The sequence below is a fragment of the Quercus lobata genome, chromosome 4, assembly GCF_001633185.2.
Source record: "Quercus lobata isolate SW786 chromosome 4, ValleyOak3.0 Primary Assembly, whole genome shotgun sequence".
Classification (NCBI taxonomy): Eukaryota; Viridiplantae; Streptophyta; class Magnoliopsida; order Fagales; family Fagaceae; genus Quercus; species Quercus lobata.
In genome coordinates, this window is record NC_044907.1 from 96,396,220 (window position 1) to 96,420,931 (window position 24,712).

The 24,712-nt window shown below is 37.5% G+C and overlaps 1 protein-coding gene across 2 annotated transcripts; it reads right to left on the reverse strand.

Moving 5' to 3' along the window:
- Positions 1-17,125: 17,125 nt before the first annotated feature.
- Positions 17,126-20,393, reverse strand: LOC115987950 (putative wall-associated receptor kinase-like 16). 2 transcript variants are annotated; one of them, XM_031111564.1, is made up of 3 exons: positions 20,340-20,393; positions 17,975-18,315; positions 17,126-17,813 (listed from the first exon to the last, which is right to left on the reverse strand). In XM_031111564.1, the coding sequence occupies exons 2-3, from the start codon at positions 18,004-18,006 to the stop codon at positions 17,126-17,128; spliced, it is 720 nt and encodes a 239-aa protein (XP_030967424.1). In that variant the 5' UTR covers positions 18,007-18,315; positions 20,340-20,393. The 2 variants fall into 2 exon arrangements, with proteins under 2 accessions (XP_030967424.1, XP_030967423.1); XM_031111563.1 differs by lacking the exon at positions 20,340-20,393 and having other exon boundaries at positions 17,975-18,563.
- Positions 20,394-24,712: the final 4,319 nt, after the last annotated feature.

Consider the following 24,712-nt stretch of genomic DNA (forward strand, 5'->3'; position numbering starts at 1 on the left):
GAGTATTAGCTGAAAACAAGGGAATAGACGGTGTTAGAAGCATTAGAGCAAAACAAAGGAAGAAGAGTAGACGGAATTAACTTGAATCCCTGACGAAAGCCCAAGTGTTGTTAAAATAACCATAAGGCATCGTCTTCCATTCTTCCTAACGACATACCCAATCTGTCCCCTTGACAAAGTAATATCTACTTTTCAGTTTCTGTTAGAGTCTGGCATATCAGACACTAGTTTCAAACCCTTCTCCCGAGCAGTAAAATGATAGGTCCCCTTAGAAGACACAATGTACTAAGGTCTGTAGCAGTAAAAGAACTCGTCCAGGGAAAGCTGACGGTTCCCTTCACTCAGACGACCCCATAAGATCTCAGCGTTTATAAAGATCCTCCAGGCATTTGGAGCAATCTAGCTGACGGATAGACCAAAAAAAATCAGCCAACTGATGGTGCAAAGCTGTCAGTGGTAGTCTAAGCCCTGCAGCAAACATGGCATCATACTTGTCGACGTTCGCGGTCCTCCCCAAATAGCACCTTTCTTTTTCCCTTGGGAGACAAATTGGGATATGGTTTGGGATCTGGTAACGAGAACGCAACTCCTTAAAAACCCTATCACTTATCATTGGTAGAAATTTGTTGACGGCCCAATCCTCAAGGAGAATGAAGGGACGATTATTTCTAGGACCCCCTGAGGTCCCTTTATAAGGTTCCTCGTCACCTTCATCTTCATCCCCGTCACTTCCATTCTCTCTTTCTCCCTCTTCTACCTCATTCTCCCCTTCATCCACTACCTCCTCATTTTCCTCGGTATAACTCTCAACATCATCGTCAGGAGATTGGGCTGACATTTCCCTCTCTAACGAACGTGAGAAGCCCTTAAACTCATCACTTGAACCAAAGACCACGCTATAGCCCGCTCCATCGCAGATTGACAACTGTTTATTCTTCTCGTCACTCGACATCTGACTACCTACAAATGACAGATCAATTTTAAGAACCTAAGATGACAGCCTCATTAGAAAGTTAAGCGGTTGAAATAAAATACAAGGAAGAAAGAGAACTTACAAGTATGTCTTTTGAGTGGGAGATGATTCTGAAAGTGACGGTAATAGCATAGGCAACAGAGTCAGTAAATCAATGAAGTAAGAGTGACGGGCTCTCTCTCTCTAGAAATCAACAAGGTTGAAATAGGAGAAATGAGGGGAGAAGACGAGTTATATATAAGAGGGAAATGGCGGAAGATTAAGCGACGCCTTCATCCAAAAGCGAAGCCAACCGGGATGCGACATGTGTTCGAGCATTTAATGATGGCTGCTCGAGGAGTCGCCCATTAATGACTTTCGCCCCCCTAACCAAAAGACAATTAACCAATGAAAAACTTAACTCCATAACCCGTCAGTTAAAGGCGGCGAGGATATGGAGTAGGGGGCAGCTAATATGGATAAAAATAATGCTTATTCATATTAAGGCAGAAGTAGGCATAAGTTGACGGTTACAGGTAAAACCGTCAGCTTCCATTGGTAGTTGTCGACAAGAGGAGATCTGATAAAGGTAGTGAAGGGAGTCAGCAAGTCGCACCAAAAGGCTGACGCCATCAATAAGTTGACACCTATAAAGCTGAAAGGAGTGGGATAAACTAACGGTCTTGATAGCGGTTTGCTTGCTACCCACGATTGCATATATAAGGAAATGTCTTGCCCTCCACGTTTGGTGCTACTCAAAGGGATTCCTATAAGGAAAGGATTCTGCCAAATACGCCCAAAGAGACTCCTAGAAGGAAAATACTTCTAAACCAAGGAAGAGAGGTCAACCCCTACTACTATAAAAGCACCAATACCCTCACAGGTATGCATAATTGACCACACTCTAGCACTTTAGAGTTATGAGAAGTTCTAACTTGACCTTCGGAAGGTAATTGGCCAGCACCACACCAGTGCTCTCTGCGAGGTCTTCTCTTTTTGTTGTGCAGGTCTCGTTTTGAGTGTGAAAGGCCCGTGTGGCACACTAGTGACTTTTTCAGCATCATCATCTTTGATGTACTTGATAATCAAGCAAAGAAAGCTCATCAAACTTAAAGAAATGTTAAGTCTGCCCTAGTGCTTGTGTAGCTGCCACAAACCCTAGTCCAGTAGTATACCCTGTTTATCATTCCTTTGGAACGATAATTGTTTCCTCCCTCTAGTAATATTGTTACTTAGTAGGGTTTGCTAGTTTCACCTTCGTGGAAATTGGGATACACTCTCTCTAAATCTTAAACTATAATTCTTTTGTACTCTTTTTTCATTTATTGCTTTTATTTTTCTTTTCTCTTTTTCTTGTTTTTTTTCTAGGTTTCCTTCTCCTATGGATTCCCTTTAGAAAGAATGGAGAAAGATGTCTCCCTCTAATACAAAGAAGAATTTCATCAACCTGGATAATCCTAAAGTGAGCGCTAATGTAGGCTTGGCAACCAAATTTTTTACCAAGCGAGCTCTTAATATTGACGCTATTGTTCAAACTTTTAAGCTGATTTGGAGAACTTACAAAGACTTTCATATTAAGGCAGTAGGTAACCAAGTTTTACTACTTAATTTTGAGTTGGATACTGACGCGGACTGTGTGTTGCTAAATGAACCCTGGTCTTTTGATAGATATCTTATTTTGTTCACAAGACACATTAAGGGAGAATCAGATGGTTTAGGCTTACCTGGGACTGTTAATTTCTGGGTTCAAATCCATAACCTCCCTTTTTGATTTTTGATAGTGGAGGTGGTAGAAAACATTGGTGCAACTCTTGGGACTTTGGTAGGGATGGAAATTTTTCCCTGCCTTGCTTGACTCGCCCTTCCCCGCTTCATCCCACGCAGGTTTTTCCCACCCTACAAAGGTGGTAGGTGGGGATGGGGCATGATTTTAGCCCCGCATCATGGGGCAAGGCAAGGATGAGTTTAGACGTTTTTTAGACCAAACTGGCCCTGCCCTGCCCCATCCCCATCCTGCCCTATATTGATAAGGGTTAAATTGTAAATTTTTCATATCCTAAAACTCTACTATATAAACAAACATATTATCAGCTTATTTTATTCTACCCAACAAGGCTTTTTGCCTCCTTTTTTTTCCCTCTCTCTAACAAGGGTGGAAATAAGGTACCAATTTTAACATTTTCTTTTTATTTTTATTATAAAAAAGTTTATATACTATTGAATAATTGATTTTGTATTATGAGATTTTTGTTTTTGTTGTGATATTTTCTTGTTAAACACTTTAATAATGTTACTCAATTATTGCCAAAAATTAGTTTTATTTGATGGGATAAAATTATTTGTAATCTCAAGTATATTTTTATTAATGAAACAAGTTTTATTAAAAACAATTGTAATAGTTATGGGAAAATGAACAAGAAGTAGGGTTTTACGGGGTGGGGATGAGGTAAGAAAATTTTTCTCGTCATGTGGGGCGGAGTGGGGATGGGGTAAGACAAAACCATTCAGGGTAGGAGCGAAGACCCCATCCTTCGAACCCACCCTGCCCCATTGCCATCCCTAGACTTTGGTTCTGACCCAAGACAAATCTAAGATGATCGAGGGCAATTTTATGAGGGTGAGAGTGGGTCTAAACCCTGCTCAACCTTTATGCAAGGGTTGAAGGGTGGTTTTCGGGGCTGGTCGTGATAGGTGGGTGTCGTTCAAATATGAGCGTCTCCCAAATTTTCGTTACTGGTGTGGTCTTCTCTCCTATGATGCGAAGGATTTGATCGATGGATTAGTGGTAATGGCACTTTGGAGACTGATCCTCAGGAATTTGAGGATTGTTCGCGAGCTCATTTTTTCAATCCTTTGAGGAAATCAGTAGTCACTGTGGCTGGATATGAGAACTCAACACAACAGGGAGAATATGTGCCTCCCAGGCAGTTCCATCCGCTGGAAAAACATGGTTTTATCTCATACAAAACATACGCAGTGGAAAATTAACGAATCTACTTCATTCGCAATTGATAACATGTACTATGTAAATTTCAGAATTTAAGAATAAAAGAGTGTACCTTGGTATGGTGAAATTCAAAACCAAAGATTAGAAGCACTTGGGAACACTTTAATCTTCACTCCAATTCCACTAATGCCTAAGAAGTGTGGTCTCTCAATCAGTTCAAGGGAGAATAAGAGAGTGGCTTACACTCATATACACGCTATTTCACAATTGTGTCACATATAAAATTCTGTATGTTTCTCTCTTAATGCCTAAGAAGTGTGGTCTCTCAATCAGTTCAAGGGAGAATGAAAGAGTGGCTTACACTCATATATACACTATTTCACAATTATGTCACATATAAAATTTTGTATGTTTCTCCCTTAATATCTAACTGATTATCTAATTGAGCTAGCCTTTTGGGCCATTTTAATTGGGTTTTAGTATGTGGCTTAGAGTGAGACCAAAAGGGAACAAATAAGACCCTAGCTCCGATGAGCCTTAGGCTTTTCTGTCAACTCTTGACAAGTCCAAAGTTACCATTAATTATATTTAATACCACTATATAAATATAATTACACTCTAGACCTTATTAATAAATTATATCACAAGACTTTATTGTACATGCAACCCTTTCATTAAATATTCGTAATAATACAAAGTCATAAATGTAGATTACCACTTTGAAGATTACTTCATCTTAATCCTTGAGTACCCGGTTTAATCTTTAAAGTTATTCATCATATATTTATCAAATCCAATTTCATAAATATATACTTTAGTAACTCCTTACTAATGTGGTTAGACCTAACACTCTGAATAACCAAACCCATTAAACTTATCTTAAGGGAATATTTTATATCTCTATTAAGAAATTATGAATTCCATCTTGAGAATATATATTCCATCAACACTAAATGTGGCTACCCAACATATAGAGGTTTTGATCATGACTTTAGATCTCACTCCTGATATATCAAAGCAACCTACATCTCATGATCAAGTCTATTATTCTCTCAGGATTAAGAGTTCATGTAAATAAAATTCGTGAGATTTATTATTCATTTGACCGTCGTTAGGGGAATAATAAATCTCACTGCGGTCCAGTTCAATATGTCTTAACTATTAAAATATATCAACATACCAACTAGAAGTCCCCACTTCCATGATCAAGAAAAATCATCTTAGTTGATATGTTATAGTGTTCGCAGATGAAATGCCCAATTTTATCACTGACTACGAATTACAATTCTGAGTTTACAAAGAACTTGTAATTTATATCTTCTGTGACTAAATCACATAAATCACATACTATGCATTTCATGAACTATATGATAATGTCCAAGTATTCATGTTACCATTATTTTAGATAATAATAAAACAACTTTATTGATCATAACATTAAGTCATACATAATGTCATACATAGTATTATATAATAGGATTTAAAGGCACACATCCTATCACCATTCCACATACCTCGCATGTTGCTTGCTCCATCATATCTTTGCCCTCGAATATTTTGTATATCTAAGCACTGTTGAGATAACAAAGAATATATCCCTTTCTTGAGAGTTAAAGCCGCAGTGCTAACAACGTGAATAAGTCCAAAAAAATGTTCTTTCATAAAGCCTTCTGTATCAGCATATCTAAAAACCACAGCCATTTGCTCTTTCATGGACTCATCATGAGCTTCATCAACCATTATGCAAAACTTTGCACCTCCAATTTCTTCCTGAATTGCCTTATTCACTTTCGCTAAGTAAACATGTAAAATTTCCTTTTGAATCTTAGGTGATCTGTAGGTTGCATTTTTGGGAGCTTTTCTATTATGTCAGCAACCTTCTCATTCCAAAAAGTGACAATGTTCAATGTTTTAAGAAAGTTCCCATGATTAGATGAACTAAAGCTTTCATCTCGACCTCTAAAAGATATAACTTGAAAGGCAAGACGTCCGACAACATAAATTGAGGCCTTTAGTTGCAATCGATTATTTGCAATTTGTTCTATAGTGAAATGATCAACTACCCTTTGTAAATGCTGCCATTGGTTCATCAAATCCTTACGCATTTGCTTGGCAACTCTATGAGTTGAGTTAGGATCTTTTCCTATATGACCTTGAAAATAACAATTTTTGTCCCCGACTTTTTTCCAATTTCTAAATCCACCAACAGTGAATGTATTTTGTCCCATAACTCCATCTGGATTATGAAAGACAAAGCAAGGTAGACAATAAGTTGAATCTTTTGTAGGAGAATATTCAAGCCATGTTGAATAATATTCAAACCAAGAAGCTTGAAAGCTACGATTGTGTTTTCCACTTTTTTTGTATGCTTCTAGACAAGGTTGGTGTGGACCATTTTTAATGTAAGCCTGTCGAATTTCATCATGTTGATTAACATGATATTCCCATTTTTTTTGCGTGCTCCAGGATCATAATCCAAAGAATCAAGATCAACTTTTTGAAATTGTGTTTGAGAGATACGGTTCTTTTCTAGAATTAGGGAATGAATATTTTTTGGAATTGTAACATCGACATTTTCCGGAGTTGGGGAATGAATATTTTCTAGAATTGGAACATCCACATTTTCTAGAATTGGAATAGCAACATTAGTTGTTGGCAATCCTACATTAACATTTTGAAAATTTTGAATCTTTTCTTGTGAAAAAATCAACAATGTTTGATTTTTTCATGATCTAAAAATAAAATAAGAGTTATATATATATATATATATATATATATATATATAGAATCTAGGTAATATGCATGATGCATTTAATTATAAATTTAGTCTTTCTCATTACTTTTCAATTTACAAATTTATCTAATTTAGCATTATGAGTTAACAATAAGCGCAAGTGAATCACTACTATTTTCTTAGATTTGTGTGACAATTTACTATATTATATGACTTGTTTTTGTCTTTTGTCTTTGGTCTTTGTATCTCTACCTTTATTTATCTCTTTGTCTTTGTTTTTGTCTTTGTCTTGTCTCCATATTTTTGACATTCACCCAGTCCCACTACCAACACTATGAATTTATTATGCACTACAAACAAAAACTTTTCCTAACTTTACCATTTTGTTTTCTATCACTTGTCCCTATTATTGCCCAACTACTAGTTAACAAACAGTCAAACATTGCACTGATATATTCTCTCTCTCTCTATCTCCCTTATCTATATAATATAAGAGAGAGAGAGTCACAAACATAGAGTGACAGAGTCTCACAAAGCCAAAAAGCCAAAAAAAGAAAAAGAAAAAACACTACAAGCACAAATTCAATTCACAATCACCAACATCAGTTTATCACTATCAGTAAAAACACAAACTCCACAAGTCCACAAGCACAAATTGTTAGATTTTGAGATTCACAAACAATCAAACATTATATTGGGTTTTGAAGGGTAGATTAAATACTTGTGAACTGTGAAGGCTGGAGCAACGAAGTTGGGTTGGGCAAATCGAGCAACTGGTGGCAAGATGGGTCTCGTGTAGGAGTGGCGGCGTTGGTGAGTGGCCATTTGGGTTTGCAATAGTTGACAGGGACTAGGACAGGTTTGTGAGATGGGTCTCGCATGATGGCGGCGTGGGCAGCGATATGGGTCTCTCTCTCGCCTCTCAGTTTCTCTCTGTACTACTCTTTACTCTTTAAGTCTATCTCGCCTCTCACTCTTTGTCTCGCCTCTGACTTTCTCTTCTTCTTTTTTCATTCGTTTTTCTATTTGGTTTTGAACTACTAGGTTTAATTTTTTTTTTTTTTGCATGTTTTTTTTTTAGATTTACATGGGCTCTGGGCTGGTTGGCTGGGATCAATGGGATGGTTCATGATTTTTGGAGATGAACCTAAGTCTTTTTTTTTTTTTTGGGAAAATTTACTTACTAATTTTTTTTTTTTGGGCCCAGAGGGGTCCCGGGCCCCCTTAGGCCCCCACTTGGGTTCGTCCCTGTGTGTTAGTATGAGCTTCATAAAGATGCTGGACATTTTAAAGGCATACGTAAAGAGAAGAACCTTTAAATATACGTGAGTCTTAATGTGCATATATATGACTGGTTTTGTGTTTATTTTTTACATTTAACTGATCTAACATGGTAGACGATATACAATAAAGTAGACCTTGACTTAATACCCAAAAAAGAAAAAAGAAAAAAAAAATTTAAGTGAAGCTTGACCTTGACAAAAGTTCTAACTTATTATTGGAAAAAAATTAACGGATACCCTAAGAACATTAATTTGTCGAATATTTTAGAAACTTTTTATAAGAAAAGAAAAAAGTAATTAACTTTTTTTTTTTACAACCTTTTACATTTCTAATAAAATTTTAGTATTAAAACTTTCTTAAAATAATATATTAACAAATACAAGATTAATTATAAATAATTTTAGTATCAAGATAGAATGTTAGTTAAAACCTTTTTTTTTTTTTTTTTTTGAGAAAAAGGTAAGGAAACTTTATTACGGTAAATCAAACTGAAAAACATCATCCAAATCCCATGGTAGATCTTCCAACCACACATCAGTATCTATAGATGAAACTGCTCTACAAGTGAGGGCATGAACTAATTTATTACCCTTTCACTTAACATGTAAAAAACTACAACTAACAGTCAAGGATAGAAATCTAATATCATCGATTACATGACCATACATAGTGCGGACTGGTCTAGCCTCGTTGATTGCCTGAATAACTCGCAATGAGTCACCTTCAACCACCATCTATTGAATACTGAGCTCTTTGGCAAAGCTGAGTGCTCTACTTGCTGCTAAGGCCTCCACCAACTCAACTAAACTAGGATACCTTACTTTCTAACTCAAGGCTGCAATGATCTGCCCCTCCCAATCTCTGATGACTACCCCAATTCCTGCATTAACCTGAGCAGCAAATAAAGCCCCATCAAAGTTGGTCTTGTAAAGCCCAAAATTAGGTGGCTTCCATCGTAAATCCTCCCTGTGATCAACTACCCAACGAGCCTTCTTATGCACATCCTGGAATTCTTAGCTCTGAAGCCCGCTAAGCAACCTCATCAACCCGCCACGTCTTTTGCCCCACTCACAACCTGTTACGACGTTCCCAAACACTCCACGCAACCATAGCAAACTAGGCAAACAGATCAGATGAGCCATGCGAACACAGGAACTGAACAAGATCTTCAAACATTGAAAATTTCTGAGCTCGAAGAAAGGAAAAACGGAGATCAAACTGCCAAATAGCCTTCACTGCATCACAATACCACAAAGCACGAACACTATCTTTAGGGCAATCTCGACACAAGTCACAGAGACCTTTAGGGAGCACCTGACGCCTATGCAAATTTAATTTCATGGGTAGAGAATTTCGAACAGCTTGCCAAATGAAATGTCTAACTTTGTTAAGGAATCGGAGCTTCCAAATGCTATTCCACAGACTTTTCCCTACCTCCACATTCGATGGATTGGCTTGACTTTGACAATGTATCATAACTAGCAATCGATATGCGCTCCTAACCGTGCACTCCCCATCAGAAGACAGACGCCAGATCAGAGCATCAGTAGCTACATATTGACTAACAGGGATACTTTTGATGAGTTCAACTTCCTGCGAGTAAAAATTATGATCAATAAGCGCCTCATTCCAATTCTTTGAACATGGTAATAACAAATCACTAACAACCTACAAAGAGGGATCCAACTGCGGAGATAGAACCTCCCCCTTCAGATGGAAGCCATCTATGTCTCCATATATTTATATTCGTCCCATCTCCCAGTCTCCACTTCGCCCCCCTCAATACCCCTTCTCCAGCTTGCAATATACTTCGCCAAGCAAAGGAACATCGAGGAGACACCTCCGCATCAAAAATATTACCTGAAGGAAAATATTTTGCTTGAAATACCTTGAATACTAGGGAATTTCTTACATGAAATAGACGCCAAACTTGCTTACCCAACATTGCATCATTAAACAATCTCAAATCTCTAAAACCCATACCTCCTACCGATTTTAAAGAGCAAAGTGTTTCCCATTTCACTTAATGGATTTTCTTTGAATTTTCTGAACATCCCCACCAAAACTTTCGAATCATCGCTTCTATATCCTTGAGGAGACCAATGGTAAGCCGAAAAAAACTCATAGAATAAGTCGAGATGGATTGAACCACAGCTTTAATCATCACTTCCTTATCCGCCTAAGAAAGTAATTTCTCCTTCCATTATTGCATCTTTGCACAAATCCGCTCCTTAATTTGATTGAAGCAAGCCTTTTTTTGACGCCCTACGAAAGAGGGAAACCCTAGGTATTTCTCATAGCTTTTAATAATCGGAACCCCCAACAAAACTTGTAATTCTCCCTGGATCTGCTCAAACATGTTCCGACTAAAAAAAGCCTTTGTCTTGTCAGAATTAACTTATTGCCCTGAAGCTGCTTCATACCAAGCAAGGATATTTTGGATTTTTCCACATTCAGAAGAGGTTGCTCTACAAAATAACAAACAATTGTCAGCAAAGAAAAGATGGGTTATTTTCGGCCCTACCCTATAAATAGAGTAGCCTCAAATTTCCCCATTCCTAGCTACTTGAGAGAGAAGAGCATTCAATCCTTCTACATAGAACAAAAACAGAAAGGGAAACAGAGGATCACCTTGTCGTAAACCCCTAGAATGATGGATAAGACCCTTAGGCTCACCATTCACCATAATTGAGTAGGAAACTGTTGTGATACATTGAATTATCATGGCCACCCAATTATCTTGAAAACCCATCTTCAATAAAATTTTCTCCAAGAAAACCAATTCCACTCTATCATAATCCTTATTCATATCAAGATTTAAGGCCATAAAACCTGTAATTCCTGAACACTGAGTTTTCATATGGTGAAGGGATTTAAAAGCAATCAAAATACTATTAATTATAACTCTATCAGCCACAAAAGCACTTTGAGCTTCCGAAATAATAGAATTCAAAATTGGTTTAAGCCTATTCACAATGACTTTGAATTTTTAAATAGTATATAAAACACCTTGAACGTTTAAACTCCCAATTTACAAATTACCAATTCAAGCTTATTACCAAACAATATATGTGCGGAACATGAACATAAGCTAGAGCAGAATTGATAAAACAATCTAAACCAAATAAAATCACAACCACAGTAGAAATTAAATGTCAAAGATTAAGGGAAGAGAGATGCAAACACAAGGACAACACAGCGATGTGTTATAGAAGAGAAAACCAAAGTCCTCAACGTAAAACCTCTCTACTGTAGTGTCGGCTAAAGCTATAGGCCATTTAGGCCACCGCCTAAGGCCCCCACTTATAAGAGGGCTCCCAAATAGTAATAATATATTATATAATATTGCTTTCTCATCTGGGAAAAAAAAAAAAAAAAAAGGATTACAATCAGCCATCACTAAATCCCATCAGGCCATGAAGGCTTGTTTCTCACAGAGGCCTATTTCTCACAGAGAAAAAAGCTAAAGTGACAATGTGACATGAAGGCTAATCCCATCAGGCCATCACCAAATCTTTAGCTTCCAGAAGAAAAGATTCCAAACGACAGAAAGAAGAGACAAATAAGAAAAGTTAGAAAAAAGAAAGAAGAAAAAAAACACTCACTCTTTGACTCTCTCCATCTTGATTCTAAAAAAAAAAAACACTCTTTTTAGTTGGCTTACTCATCAATTGGTGTTGGCAATAGACTTGGTGTGTTCACAGATCTTGATTTCAGGTTCGTATTTTGTTTTCTCTTCCTTTGCCTCTTTCATTTTCTTCATATTTGCTGCTGGGTGTCTGGGTTTTTTTTTTTTTTTTTTGAAGAGGAGTTTGCTCATTGCTACTGGGTTTTTATTCTTCTTTTTGGTTGAACTTTTGTTTAGTTGTACACTTGTACTCTTGACTCTTTTTTGTTTGTTCTCTTAAATTTTGATTTCTTTAGATTTCTTTAGAAGGCTATGGAATGATCCAAATGGACCCACTTAAATAGTTAAAGTATTGATTCTAGACTTCTAGTCTTACACGTTTTGTTTTGTTTTTTGTTTTTTTTAAGAAATCAGATTAGTGGTATGGAAGTTAAAGCATTGATCTAGTGATCCTAGTCCTACACGTTTTTTTTTTTTTTTTTTTTAAAGAAATCAGATTTAGTGGGACGGAGCCAAGGAGGGATAGTGGGCTGGTCTTAGTCTTAGTGGATCAAGTTAAGTCATACACATTTTGCTAGTTAAACATAATTAAATATAATAAAATGCCTCATTTAAAGCTTTCGCTTAGGGCCTCTAAATTCATTAAGTCGGCCCTGCTCCGCCGCCCTCCAAGCGGTCAATAATCCACTAAAGAATAAAGTTGGGATACATGAACAGTAGAAGACCCTCCAAGCCTAATCTACCTAGTGTACCTAAGCCTTCCAAGCTTCTTACTCCAACGAGGTTGCACCGAACCTTTGTCTTCTTTAGCTTACCGAATTCCGCTATATCCCATAGCATCAACCAATATCAATTGGTCCCTTCCTAACTGCTTCCTAAGCACCAAATGGCCTTCTCACAGATATAGGTATGGTGAGAAAATGTTTTGGCTAATGAACCTCTTAAGGATATAACAATGGAGAGGGTGAGAGTTGAGGAATTTGAAGAGTCACTATGTAAAGATTGTGGATGAGTCAATCTTGTTTTTCTCTAGGGTTTCTTTCTCAAAATTCTCTCTAAAAGCTCTCTATATTTCGTGGGTATAAGGGGTATTTATACTGATGTGAGAGTGGAATGCGAAGAGTCAGTTTTTCAAAACAGAGTTGGCTAGCGACTTGACTGAGTCACGAGTTCAAGCCGCGAGCTAACTGAATGGCCAGTCTGGACTTTTTGTCCTGTAGTGCTATAGCTGGCATGATAGTTTAGCTTCTCTGCATGCTTCACTCGTGTGCAACCTCTAGCGACTTGCCAATCGCGAGCTACCTGTGAGATCCAGTCGCGAGTCCCTGCTTCAGTGCACAATCTTGAGCATTTCTTCACTCTCTCACACACTACCCTTACATGATTCTCACCTAAATACAAGGTTTCTAAGTACTGAATTACAAGCAAATTGGCACGGAATAAAGCCAACAAAAAGGTTGATTAAATTCAACTTTACATACTTTACTTAGGATTTTATAGATAACGTTACAAAGACTGATAGGCCTAAACAGAGCAACGGTTTCAGGGGTTTTTACCTTTGAAATCAAAGTAATAAACGCGTGGTTAATTGATTTTATAATAGTACCTGAGTTAAGACAATAGAGCATAACCTCTGAAACATCCATCTCAATATCAGACCAGAAGGTTTGAAAGAAAAGATGAGGCATACCATCCAGACCCAGTGCTTTCAAAGGGGCCATTTGTTTAATTGCCACATCAACCTCTTCTCGGACATATGGTTTTGTTAAATTTTCATTCATAGAAGCACTGACCACGGATTGGACCCCCTCTAGGACACTCTCTAAATCTGATGGTCTTGATGTGGTAAATAGCCTTGAATAAAAGTATACAAAAATAGCACCAACAGCCCCCTCATCCATGACTCATGCACCATGCATATCCTTAATACCCTTAATGAAGTTCTTACGTTTTTTGTGTGGCCACCCCATGAAAAAAATGTGTATTTCGATCACCATTTGCTAACCATTGGGCTCTAGACTGTTGGGCCCACATGCAGCTTTCTTTGTCTAATTAAACATTAAGCTGCCTCCTCAACTGAACCGCCATATCATAATTCCTACCATTAGCTAAAGTCTCCTTAGCCCTCTATAACAATTCTTTCTTTGATCTGATTTGATTTTTCACATTACCAAAATGATTTTTACTCCATGATTTTAGCATTTTTTTACACTTCTTTATTTTGGTAACCACCCTAAACATCAGATGCCCATTCGGCCTAAAATCCCAAGCTTGTCTTACTGTGACCGCAGCTCCAGTCAGCCAACAACATTTCCTCAAAGCGAAATGGTTTCCGCTTCCATCTAGATAACTCACCATTCGGGTCAAGCAGCAACAAGAGGGGCCGGTGGTATGAAGATATACAATTAAGATGCCGAATAGTCGCAGCAGGAAATTTTTCCATCCAATCATAATTCATAACCCCCTTATCCAATTGTTCCCAAATAACCTGTCCATGCCTCACTCCTTGCCATGCAAATTTTGGACCTGTGAATTCTAAATCCATGAAACCACAAGTATCCAAAACTTCCCAAAAAAACTTGCATCTGGCAATGTGGGCACACTCGCCCCCCTCGTTTCTCCTTAGTAAGAATAATTTCGTTAAAATCTCCCGTACAAACCCAAGGTAAATGTGGTTTTGAATTCAACATTCGAAACATATTCCAAGCCTCCATCCTTTCATTAGTATCCAGCTCACCATAAAATCTAGTGAATCTCCAAGCTACCAATGTGCCCCCATTAACAACTGCATCAATATGGAATATAGAAAAACTGTCAACCTAAACTGAAACTCATTGCTGCCAAAAAAGTGCCAACCCACCCCTTCTATCCCGACTTTGAACATAAAATAAACCCGCACACTTGATCTTGAATTTCAAACTTTCTAATTGTTCATTATCGGCCCATTTCTCTGATAAAAAAACAATTAGGGGACCTTGTGCTTGAATTAAATCCTCAAGTTCTCTTTTTTGCACACGTGTTCCCAAGCTAGCAGCAATTCTAGGCTAAGCAAGTCATTGGCCTTGGTGGGGCTGGACCCCAGGCTCCACTGTTTCTAAGCTTTTAACGATAGCACATCATCGCTTCGTAGGTACCAAATCTTTCATCCCCTCCAAACATTCCTGAATACCCCTTTTTGCAACCTGTTCCATTTCTGCCTTCTCTCTAGCTAAACGTTTCCATCCTCTAACTAGACCCCCTGAAGAAGGAGACATATCCTGCACAAAAGACACTTGGTTAGTTTCAGCAATCCTAGTAACATACTCTCCAACCCCTGACCTTAAAATACCCTCGAGTTGAATCACAATGCACCCCGTGTCAGCCTCTACCCTTGATTGTAAACCTCTACAAACATCACCATCAAACTTAGCCAACTCGAAGTCAATCGCCTTTAAGGTTTCCTGAAAATTTGTTTGAACATTGATACTCTTCACAGGCAGCGACTTAGGTATGACCTCACTCTCCTTAAGCCCATGGTTTTCCTCAAACTAACCCCCTTGACTCTCATTCTCCTTACTTCGGCCAAGCACTACAATCTCACTAGTATCCATCTCCTCACCCCTGTATATTGGAGAAGATTGCGCCTCCTTCTCTGTTGGGCCCATACTGCCCTCAACCCGAACCACCGAACACTTCTTAGGAGTGGCTAATGGGGCATGCAACCATTCTCCGTATTGTTAATCGCTCTCTGTCAGGCTTCCTTTACTCTGAACCCACAAATTGCAATCTTTATCACTATGCGTTACAAGTCCGCACCAATAACATAGGTTAGGCAATCTCTCATATTTGAATTGTACCCACCCAACCTTATTGTCTTCCTTATAGATTTTTCGTCCTCGGCAAAGCGGTTTCAAAGTATCAATTAACACTCTGATCCGCATATAGTTGCTACCGTCCTAGGTTCCCTATTCTTTCATACCTAATTGAACTTCCCCGATAATCTCTCTAATCTCACAAGCTGTCTGAGGATTCACCAATAGGAAGATCATGGAGTTGAACCCAAAAAAGCGTCCTATTGAATTCCAATTCCTTAACCATAACACTTTGTTCCAAACGTCTAAGAGAAACTAGATGTTTATCATAGCTCCACGGCTCTCCCATGAGGACTCTCTCCACATCCACTTTATCCGAGAACACAAACAACACTGTATGGTTCCCCACATCCTTCACTTCGAAGCCGTTCAGTACTCTATAAGTAAAAACTTTGCAGCCACCACTTAACCACCCTCTCGATCAAAAGAATCTAACTTATACAGATTCCCCTCTTCCTTCGATAAGGTTAGTTTCTCCCACAAAACTAATAACTTCTCCATGAAAGAACACAAGACCTCTCACTCACTGCTGAAGCAACAAAGAGAACTAGAAAGCTACATGAAGCAGACACCACGTTCTATTGCACCGTCTAAGGTTTGTAGAGCCGCCCCCTAGGTCAAAGAAACATAAGTCAAAACTTTGTTGACTTAAGATTGATTTAAGGAAAAAAGGTTTTTTTCAATCATGAAAGTTTTCTTTTTTTACTTAGAAGTTTATCATATTTAACATGGCCACCAACAAAATGTATCTTAACTATGCCACTGCTTACACAGGCACCTAAAGTTTCTCAATTGGAGATTTACTATAGTAGTAACGCTTGCGTAACACAAAACAGAGAAGACCTTAACAGAGAGCACCGATGTGGTGCCAGTTAAATACCCTCCGAATGTCAAGTTAGAACTTCTCACAATTCTAGAGTGTTAGAGTTGGGGTGAATTATGCGTACCTTGATATGTGAGGTTCTTGAGTTTTTATAGTGATAGGGGATCCTCCTCCTTTCCTTGGGCTAAAAGTCTTTTCTTTATAGGAGCCTTCATGAGCATATTTGGCGGAACCCTTTCCTTGTAGGAGTCCTTTTGAGCAGTACTAAATGTGAAACGCAAGATATTTCCTTATATATGTAAATGTGGGGACCAAGCTAAGCTATGCCAGGGTTGTCAGCTACGCCTAATCCCTTCAGCTTTCTTGTCGTCAGCTACCCATACCCTTTACCTAAGGTCATCCCGTCAGCTCTGAGGCGCGCTACGTGGACTCTATTATGTCATCGTTTTCTAATGGATCTTGACGGGCTTAATTGGAGTATCATTATATACCTTTTCAAGGGCGAGTACTATTATTGTAATTTTTTCCCTTATCAATAATCACTCTCATAACACATGGGTATAATGTAGTTGTGGGATTACTGTTTTGTTTGAGGAATGATGCATATGAAAGACAAAGCATACCTTTTTTTTTAGTACTTAATTTATATTCATGGGGAAGCAAAAGATTCCAACTATTAAAGAGTAATATTTATAAACGAAGATATGCATGCAAGAAAATCAATACGATATTTATTTGCAAGTTTATTATTCTTCTCATCGCTTTTAGGATAAAGCTCCTTAAAAATAAAAGGAACTAAAGAAGCATATAAAAAGGAGAAAATGGAAAAATGGACATGATGGTGTAAAAAAACAAAAAGGGAATTACACAATTACTACTTCTAAAAAGTATGTAATCAAGCTAAGATTATCTCCCACCATCAAGGTCCAATATTACATGGTCTTTGACGCTATCATATATATCAGTACTATTATTCCTTACATCATATTTGCTAGAATTTGAAGTCCCAGCAAGCAAGTGTTCAGTCTCTTCAGAGTTGAAATCCGCATTAACCCATGAATGCTTCTCCATCCTCCTTAAACCCTCCAATTCCGTGGCTACTTCCTTCATAGTGGGCCTATCTTCCCCTTTCAATTTTAAGCACTTCTCTGCAATATTTGCCACTTCTTTAAATTGTTCGGCATTACCTTCATTTGTTATATGTTTCTCAACAACTTCAAACAATCTATTCTCTTTCAAAGAAAGGAGAAAATAGGTAACCAGACTTCTCTCCATCTCAAGCTTATCAAACGAAAGTGCCTTTCTTCCTGTCAATAGCTCTACGAGAATCACTCCAAAGCTATAAACATCACTTTTATCAGTCAATTGACTTGTTTGCAAGTATTCAGGGTCTAGGTATCCAATAGTTCCTTGCACCATTGTAGCTAATTCTGTTTGGTCTAGTGGAATTAATCTCGAAGCTCCAAAATCTGATACCTTTGCTGTGTAACTACTATCTAGCAATATGTTTGAAGGCTTGACATCTCTATGGATTATAGGTGTAGAAGCTGCAAAGTGTAGATACGATAGTGCTTCTGCTGATTCTGTAGCTATCCTAAGACGAGTTTCAAAAGAAACCTTGTTTTCGTTATGTATGTACTCGAAGAGCATACCATTTGGTACGAATTCGTAGACTAGTAAAGGAACTGGATTCTCCAAACAACAACCCAATAGTTTAACCACATTTTTATGATTAATTTGGGAAAGCACAACTACCTCATTGATGAACCGCTCAATTTGGTTTTCATCTACTATTTTGGACTTCTTGATGGCCAGGATCCTATTATCCGGTAAAAATCCTTTATAAACAGTACCAAACCCTCCTCGACCAATGATTAGAGTTTCATCATAATTGTTGGTAGCCTTCTTCAACTCTTCTGCGGTGAAGATTTTGGCTGTTTCAGTTAAATTTTCTTGTCCAGTGAGTAGCTGTTGCAAAATCAAACCACCATTTTGCTTAAAGAACTTTTCTCTAAGATTAATCAGGTTTCTTTGCTTGACTATGAAGTACAGCCAAGAGCTACAGGCAAGCATGACTATCAAGCCTATGCCAACGCCTACATTTGAAAGAAATGGAAAATCATTAATTGACTTCGTACCATTTTTAGTGCGACTTGGTGGACTCAGAGCTCTGTTCCACTAGGAAAACCAAGTTGAACGATTACATTAAAGAGTCATTATTACAATTCATACCCCACAGTGACAATCAAGTTTTGGAACCCTTTTCGTACCCCACGTAGACAATGAAGCTGTGGGTTTTTTTCTTCTTCTTTTTTTTGTCACTAAATTTAATCAATGAACTTTTTTGTGACTCTTGATTGATAAAGTCTGAATTATCCATGAAGTTGGAGAATAGACTTAAGAAAATGTTTTAATATGTCCAAAATTCTTTTCTAAATTTTTCCAGACTAACCATGGCCCATTTTTTTTCACGCAAAAAAAAAAAAAAAAAAATCACATTTTATCTTTTGATCAACGGTAAAAAATCATATTATATATTATCCTGCGTTTAAAACTCAACCTCAAAAAAATGTTTTTGTGAAAGATGATAACGTGATGGCACCAGTTTTCAAACGTTAGTCATGAATGATATTTAATCCATGATGATATGACACAATACTCAAACGTTTGGTTTACGAATTCACATTACCCATAACATCCATATTACTGAATAATCTGATGTCTGGGAATTTGGATGCCCAATAAACTACTTTTATGCGTGGTTAATTTGAGTAGGTATCTACTATGATTCTAAGAGTATCAAATTCCTATATTTGGTTTATTCGTAAGGATTTTATAAGAATTATTTATTTTTCTCACAATATTTTTAGATTTATAAAAAAAATATATATATATATATATATATATGTGGGGGTTGTAGTCCAAAGTAACGAGTTGGGCTTTGGGCCCATCCGAGGACGTCAGCTTGTCCGAGGAGGCAGCGTGACTTAGTTGATCCATGCTAAGCCTTATCACGAGAGACAAAGAAAAAGGGTCCGAGGAGGAATTTCTCCTCGGAACTGAAAACCCAGAACGAATATATGTCCAAGCCATCAAGGCACATCCCCTAAATACGTGAAAAGGAAGAAAACACAAAATATCTAAGTAAAAGCTACCACCACCACATTAAATATACTACAACCACTTTCCTGGCTACATTAATGTGGAGAGGACCCCTGAACAGTGTTACCTTGCCTACCACAACTCATAAAGGACTGAAAGAGGTGTCTGATGGGATAGGTGCTCAAGTAAAGGTTTGGATAATCAACAAGTGCAAAACCTAGATGATAAAGAGGAGCCTATATAATGTGTAGAAGTCTCCAGGAGAGAGGGGGGAGAAAAAAAGGAGGAAGAAAATACTGTAGCATGCAAAGGAACCCTAATGTACTGGTCTTAATTCATAAATGAAATCTGGAGTTTCTTTGGAGAGTAAGATATTCTAGCATAACGGTTTTTATCCATGTTTATGTGTTCCTGGATCCCATGCAAGCCTTTGTTTGACTTATCTAAACTTAGTTCTTTAACCCATACTCTACAAAATTCATTGTGTTGAGCTTTCTTGGACCAAGACTCCATCAGCTAAGAATCTAGGCTCCACATCGTCCCCCTACAATATATATATATACACACATATAATACAATATAAAGTATAAATCAAGTCAAGCTTACTAAAATAATAGTCTAAAATTTGATAAAATACAAAAATAATAAATAAAAATTTGGGTTTATCTTGGTATATCATGAAATAATGTTTTGTTTTAAAAAAAAAAGATATAAATAATAACTACATGTCATATTTCTATTTTTAAATCATATTTCTATTTTTTATAAAGTAAGAATAGATTTATTTCTTTAACCTCCAGGGCATGAAGGAATGTGTTATAATAGTGAGTTATATTCTATATAACTTTTTCCATATATGAGAATGTGAATATTCATTTTTTTAATAATAATCCATGTTCCTACAATAAAAGTGAGAATTCACTGGCACATAGATTTTTTGTGTGATTTGTAACTGAACATGAAAATGTAACATGAGTTGTACACGAATACGATAGTGCAATATAGTAATTATACTCACCAACCGCGAGGTTAATTGCTAGTAATGATTTACGAGCAGGTTGATCCTTAACACATGCCTCCGTATCCAGATGGTATCCCTCTATGCACACACAATGAAAGCCTGAAGGCACATTAACACATTTTTTGTTGCTTTTGCAGGTATTGTTCTTTTCATCTTCACATTCGTTAATGTCTATAATGGTAGTGTAAAAAAATAATAATAATAATAAATAACTTAGAAGAATTAATAAAAAAAATAACTTAAAAGTATTATAATCGAAAGCAACATAAAACTATTGAAACGAAAATGTAACGTATTGCCCCCCCCCCCCCCACACACACACACACACACACACACACACACACACACATATATATATATTATAATATATACACGTGGTGATTTCGTTAAATAACAAAAAAATGTTTATTATTATTATTTTTTTTCGTTAAATAAAAAAAGTGTAAATTAATTGAATACCATGGCAACCGTCTTTGAGGTATGGGTTCCCTTCGTAACCTTCCTTGCAATTGCAATGGTACCCTGGCCCGCTTTTAGGATTGAGATTAATACATATGCTATTTTCTCCACATAGGTAATTCTCTTTGTTCTGAGCAGCTTCACACCTCTCGTTACCAACTGCCCAGTCAAGAACCATCGGAAGTCTTTTAGTGTTTCGTAGACTGGTAAGATTATCCGAGGAGAATTTGAACTTGTCTTCTTGGATAATAAAGGCATAGCTGCATGGACTGAAATCCGAGACGCCTTTGGATTGATTAAAGCTATATGCTTTAAAATCAACACGTTTCAGTCCTGGAATCGGAATCTGGCAACACCCAATCCCAAAGCAATTCCCATCGACTATATTTTGTATGTTTTTACATCTGGACAGACAGCCGGTGGAGAACTCTGAACCGTCAAGCTCACCATTAAGCTCACCATCAAGCTCACCATTAGAAGATGATTTTATCATTTCATCTTTTTTCTTTTTTTGAGAAAGAAGTAAGTAAATTTTATTGAACTAAATCAGATCGGAATACATCATCCAAATCAGTGGGTAGCTCTTTTATCCATACATCAGTATTTCCAGATAAAACTGCTCTTCTAATAAGGGAATGTGCCAGTTTATTACCCTCTCTACGTACATGAACAAAGGAGCAACTTACTAAAGATGAGCTAAAACAGCGAATCTCTTCTATAATATGGCCAAACAGAGTACAGCTGGGACCACGGGCGTTGATGGCTTGAATGACCCGTTGGCAATCACCTTCAAAACACACTTGGAAAATCAATAGTTCTTTCACCAGGATCACAGCTCTACAAGCCGCAAATGCTTCAGCATGCTCCACAAACTGGGGTCTAGGAATTTTTTGACTCAGTGCCCCCATGATGTTACCAGAACTATCCCGAACCACCACCCCGATCCTAGCTAGCTCACTATTATCAAAAAAGGCCGCATCAAAATTAGCTTTATACCCACCTTCTGCTGGTGGTGACCACTTGACACGGGGAGCATGGTGCACAGGATTCGAAGGTCGCTGATGAACCTCGAAGAACTCCACAGCCAGCTCTTTTGCTCTTCGATATATCTCCTGAAGGGCCCACGTGGGTTGGCGTTCACGCAGCTTGTTTCTACACTGCCAAAGACACCAGGCGATTGTTGAGAAGAGAGCAACAAAGAAAACAGAGCCTTGCTCAAAAACAGAGTCAAGAAGGTCCAAGAAACTCCTGTGAGCATTCCGATATAACCCAGAAAATCGAGGATCCGATTTCCAAACCGATTTGGCTTGATCACAAAGCCATAATGCATACAAGATCGTTTCCTAGTAATCCTCGCATAGGGAGCAAGTCACGTCCATAGGGATCTTTCGTCGGACTAAATTTTATTTTGTGGGAAGGGAGACCTTTGCCGCACGCCAGATAAAATGTTTTATCCTCTGTGGCGCATGAATTTTCCAAATGCGTTTCCACAGTAAGGAACACGCCCCACCCAACGAGGAAGGAACTCCATTGGTTATTTCTGCAGCAAGAATTCTGTATGCAGACTTAACCGAATATTCGCCAATCGGAGATAATGGCCAAACCAGCGTATCCTCTGTATTCACATCACTGACATGTATCCTCATGATCTTCTTAGCTTCCCATGGGTAGAATATGTGTTGTATCAGCCCAGAATCCCATATTCTCGAATTGGGATAAAACAAATCACACACCTTCTCAACCCTTGCATCGTTCCTAGGCGAGATCACTCTGCTCTGTCCCACATTCGGCAGCTAGCTATGACTCCAAATATCTATCATCTGGCCATCACCGACTCTCCACACAGCCCCCTTTTGAATGACATCCCTGGATTGTAAGATACTTCTCCATGCATAGGAGCACTTCGAAGGTATTGGGATTTCCAAAATGTTACCGGTAGGGAAGTATTTAAAACTAAACACTTTAAATAGTAGTGAGTCCTTATTATTCAAAAATCTCCAGACCTGCTTAGCAAGCATTGCCTTGTTAAAATTTTGGATATCCCTAAAACCCATACCCCCTATAGATTTAGAGGAACATAACGTACTCCACTTCACCCAATGTAGCTTTTTTGTCTCACCATGCCCCCACCAAAACTTATGAATCATCATTTCAATATCTTTACACAAGCTGACCGGCAATTTAAAGACACTCATAGAATAAGCCGAGATTGATTGAATTACTGCCTTGATCATTAACTCTTTCCTGGCTTGAGAGAGTAACTTTTCCTTCCACCCTTGCATTTTTGCCCACACTCGTTCTTTGATTTGAGTAAAGCTTGCTTTCTTCCCCCTCCCTATAAAGGAAGGTAAACTCAAATATTTCTCATAATGTTGAATTGCCAGAAGACCAAGTGACCCTTTAATTGCTTCTTGGGTTGCTTCATCTGTATTTCTACTGAAGAAAAGAGTGGTTTTATCCTGGTTCACCATCTGACCCGAATCTGCTTCATACAATGCCAACAACTCCTTTATTTTGTCACACTCAGCCAGAGTAGGCCTGCAGAATAGTAAGCAGTCATCTGCAAAAAAGAGGTGAGTAAGCTTTGGGCCACGCCTACAAATGGAGAAACCATGAATTTGTCCATCATCAGCTGCCTTCCTAAGAAGCGCATTTAGACCTTCAGCACAAAAGAGGAAGAGATAAGGGGATAGAGGATCCCCTTGTCTTAGCCCTCTTGTTGGGACAATCATTCCTTATGGCTCACTATTTATCAAAATAGAGTATGACACCGTGGTAATGCATTCCATGATCAGAGATACCCAGGAATTATGAAAACCCATCTTCAGTAAAATTTTCTCTAGGAAAGCCCACTCCACCCGATCATAGGCTTTACTCATATCTAACTTTAAAGCCATAAAACCTGTCTTCCCTGAGCAACAAGTTTTCATTTCATCTAAGATAACCAAATTTGTTACTATTTTTTTTTTCATAACTTAATAATATATGCAGCTGTAATTGGTAAATCATTATTTTTATATAGACCAAACACTTTATTTTTATTATTTACAATCACATATGTTATCACCGTTATAAAAATTGTGTCAACAGAATTTAAAAACAATATAATAAATTTCCTACAAGTGATTGATAAATTGATTATTAAAACTACTAATGGTCATGCATTCCCGATAATAACATCTACAAGTAACGCAAATGCAAACCTAACAACTTGCTCTTTTGTGTGTATCCAAGGACCAAGGTTAGCTTCCTTCTTATCTTTTTTCAAGAAAACAAAAGAAAAAAACTTCAGCATAATTATGAGTTGAACCTTCCCTTTATTCTTAATCACATAATTAACTGAATTTATTACAAATGTGTAACTTTGTATAATTCACAATCCACTACAACCAAAATATGATGTCCGTTGTCTAATGTGAATTTCGAACATTTTTTAATTGATTAAGTCTAAATTTTCCAGAACTTGGAAAATGGATAATAAAGAAAAAGTTTTAACAAGTTGAAAGTTTTCCTTTCTTTTTTCCATACCAACCATGACCTTTTTTTTTTTTTTTTTTTTTCAGAACCCAAAAAAATAAAAATAATTAAAGAAAAGAAAAATCTCCTAATTTCTTTATGTTTGATTAGCTTTCTTTGCTTGATTATCAAGTACATCCAAGAGCTACAGACAAGCATGATTATTAAACCTGCGCTAGTGCACCTACCCTTGAAAGAAATAGAATTGTAATAACTGACTATTTGTTTTCATACTATTTTTATAGCGAATAGGTGAATTCCAAACTCTCTCCCACAAGGACAATCAAGTTGTGGAATTATTTTATTTCTCTAGAATTTTCAATGGAATTTTTATGCCGCTGAATTGATAGGGTCTAAATTTTCCAAAACTTGGAAAATGGAGACTAAAGAAAAAG

What these genes read in the sequence shown, in the direction of transcription:
- LOC115987950 (XM_031111564.1), bottom strand. Translation starts at nt 18,006, where the DNA reads ATGAAAACCAAATTGAGCGGTTCATCAATGAG. An exon ending in TTGAGCGGTTCATCAATGAG is followed by an intron (nt 17,814 to 17,974) that starts GTAGTTGTGCTT and finishes AACTCGTCTTAG; the next exon opens with GATAGCTACAGAATCAGCAG.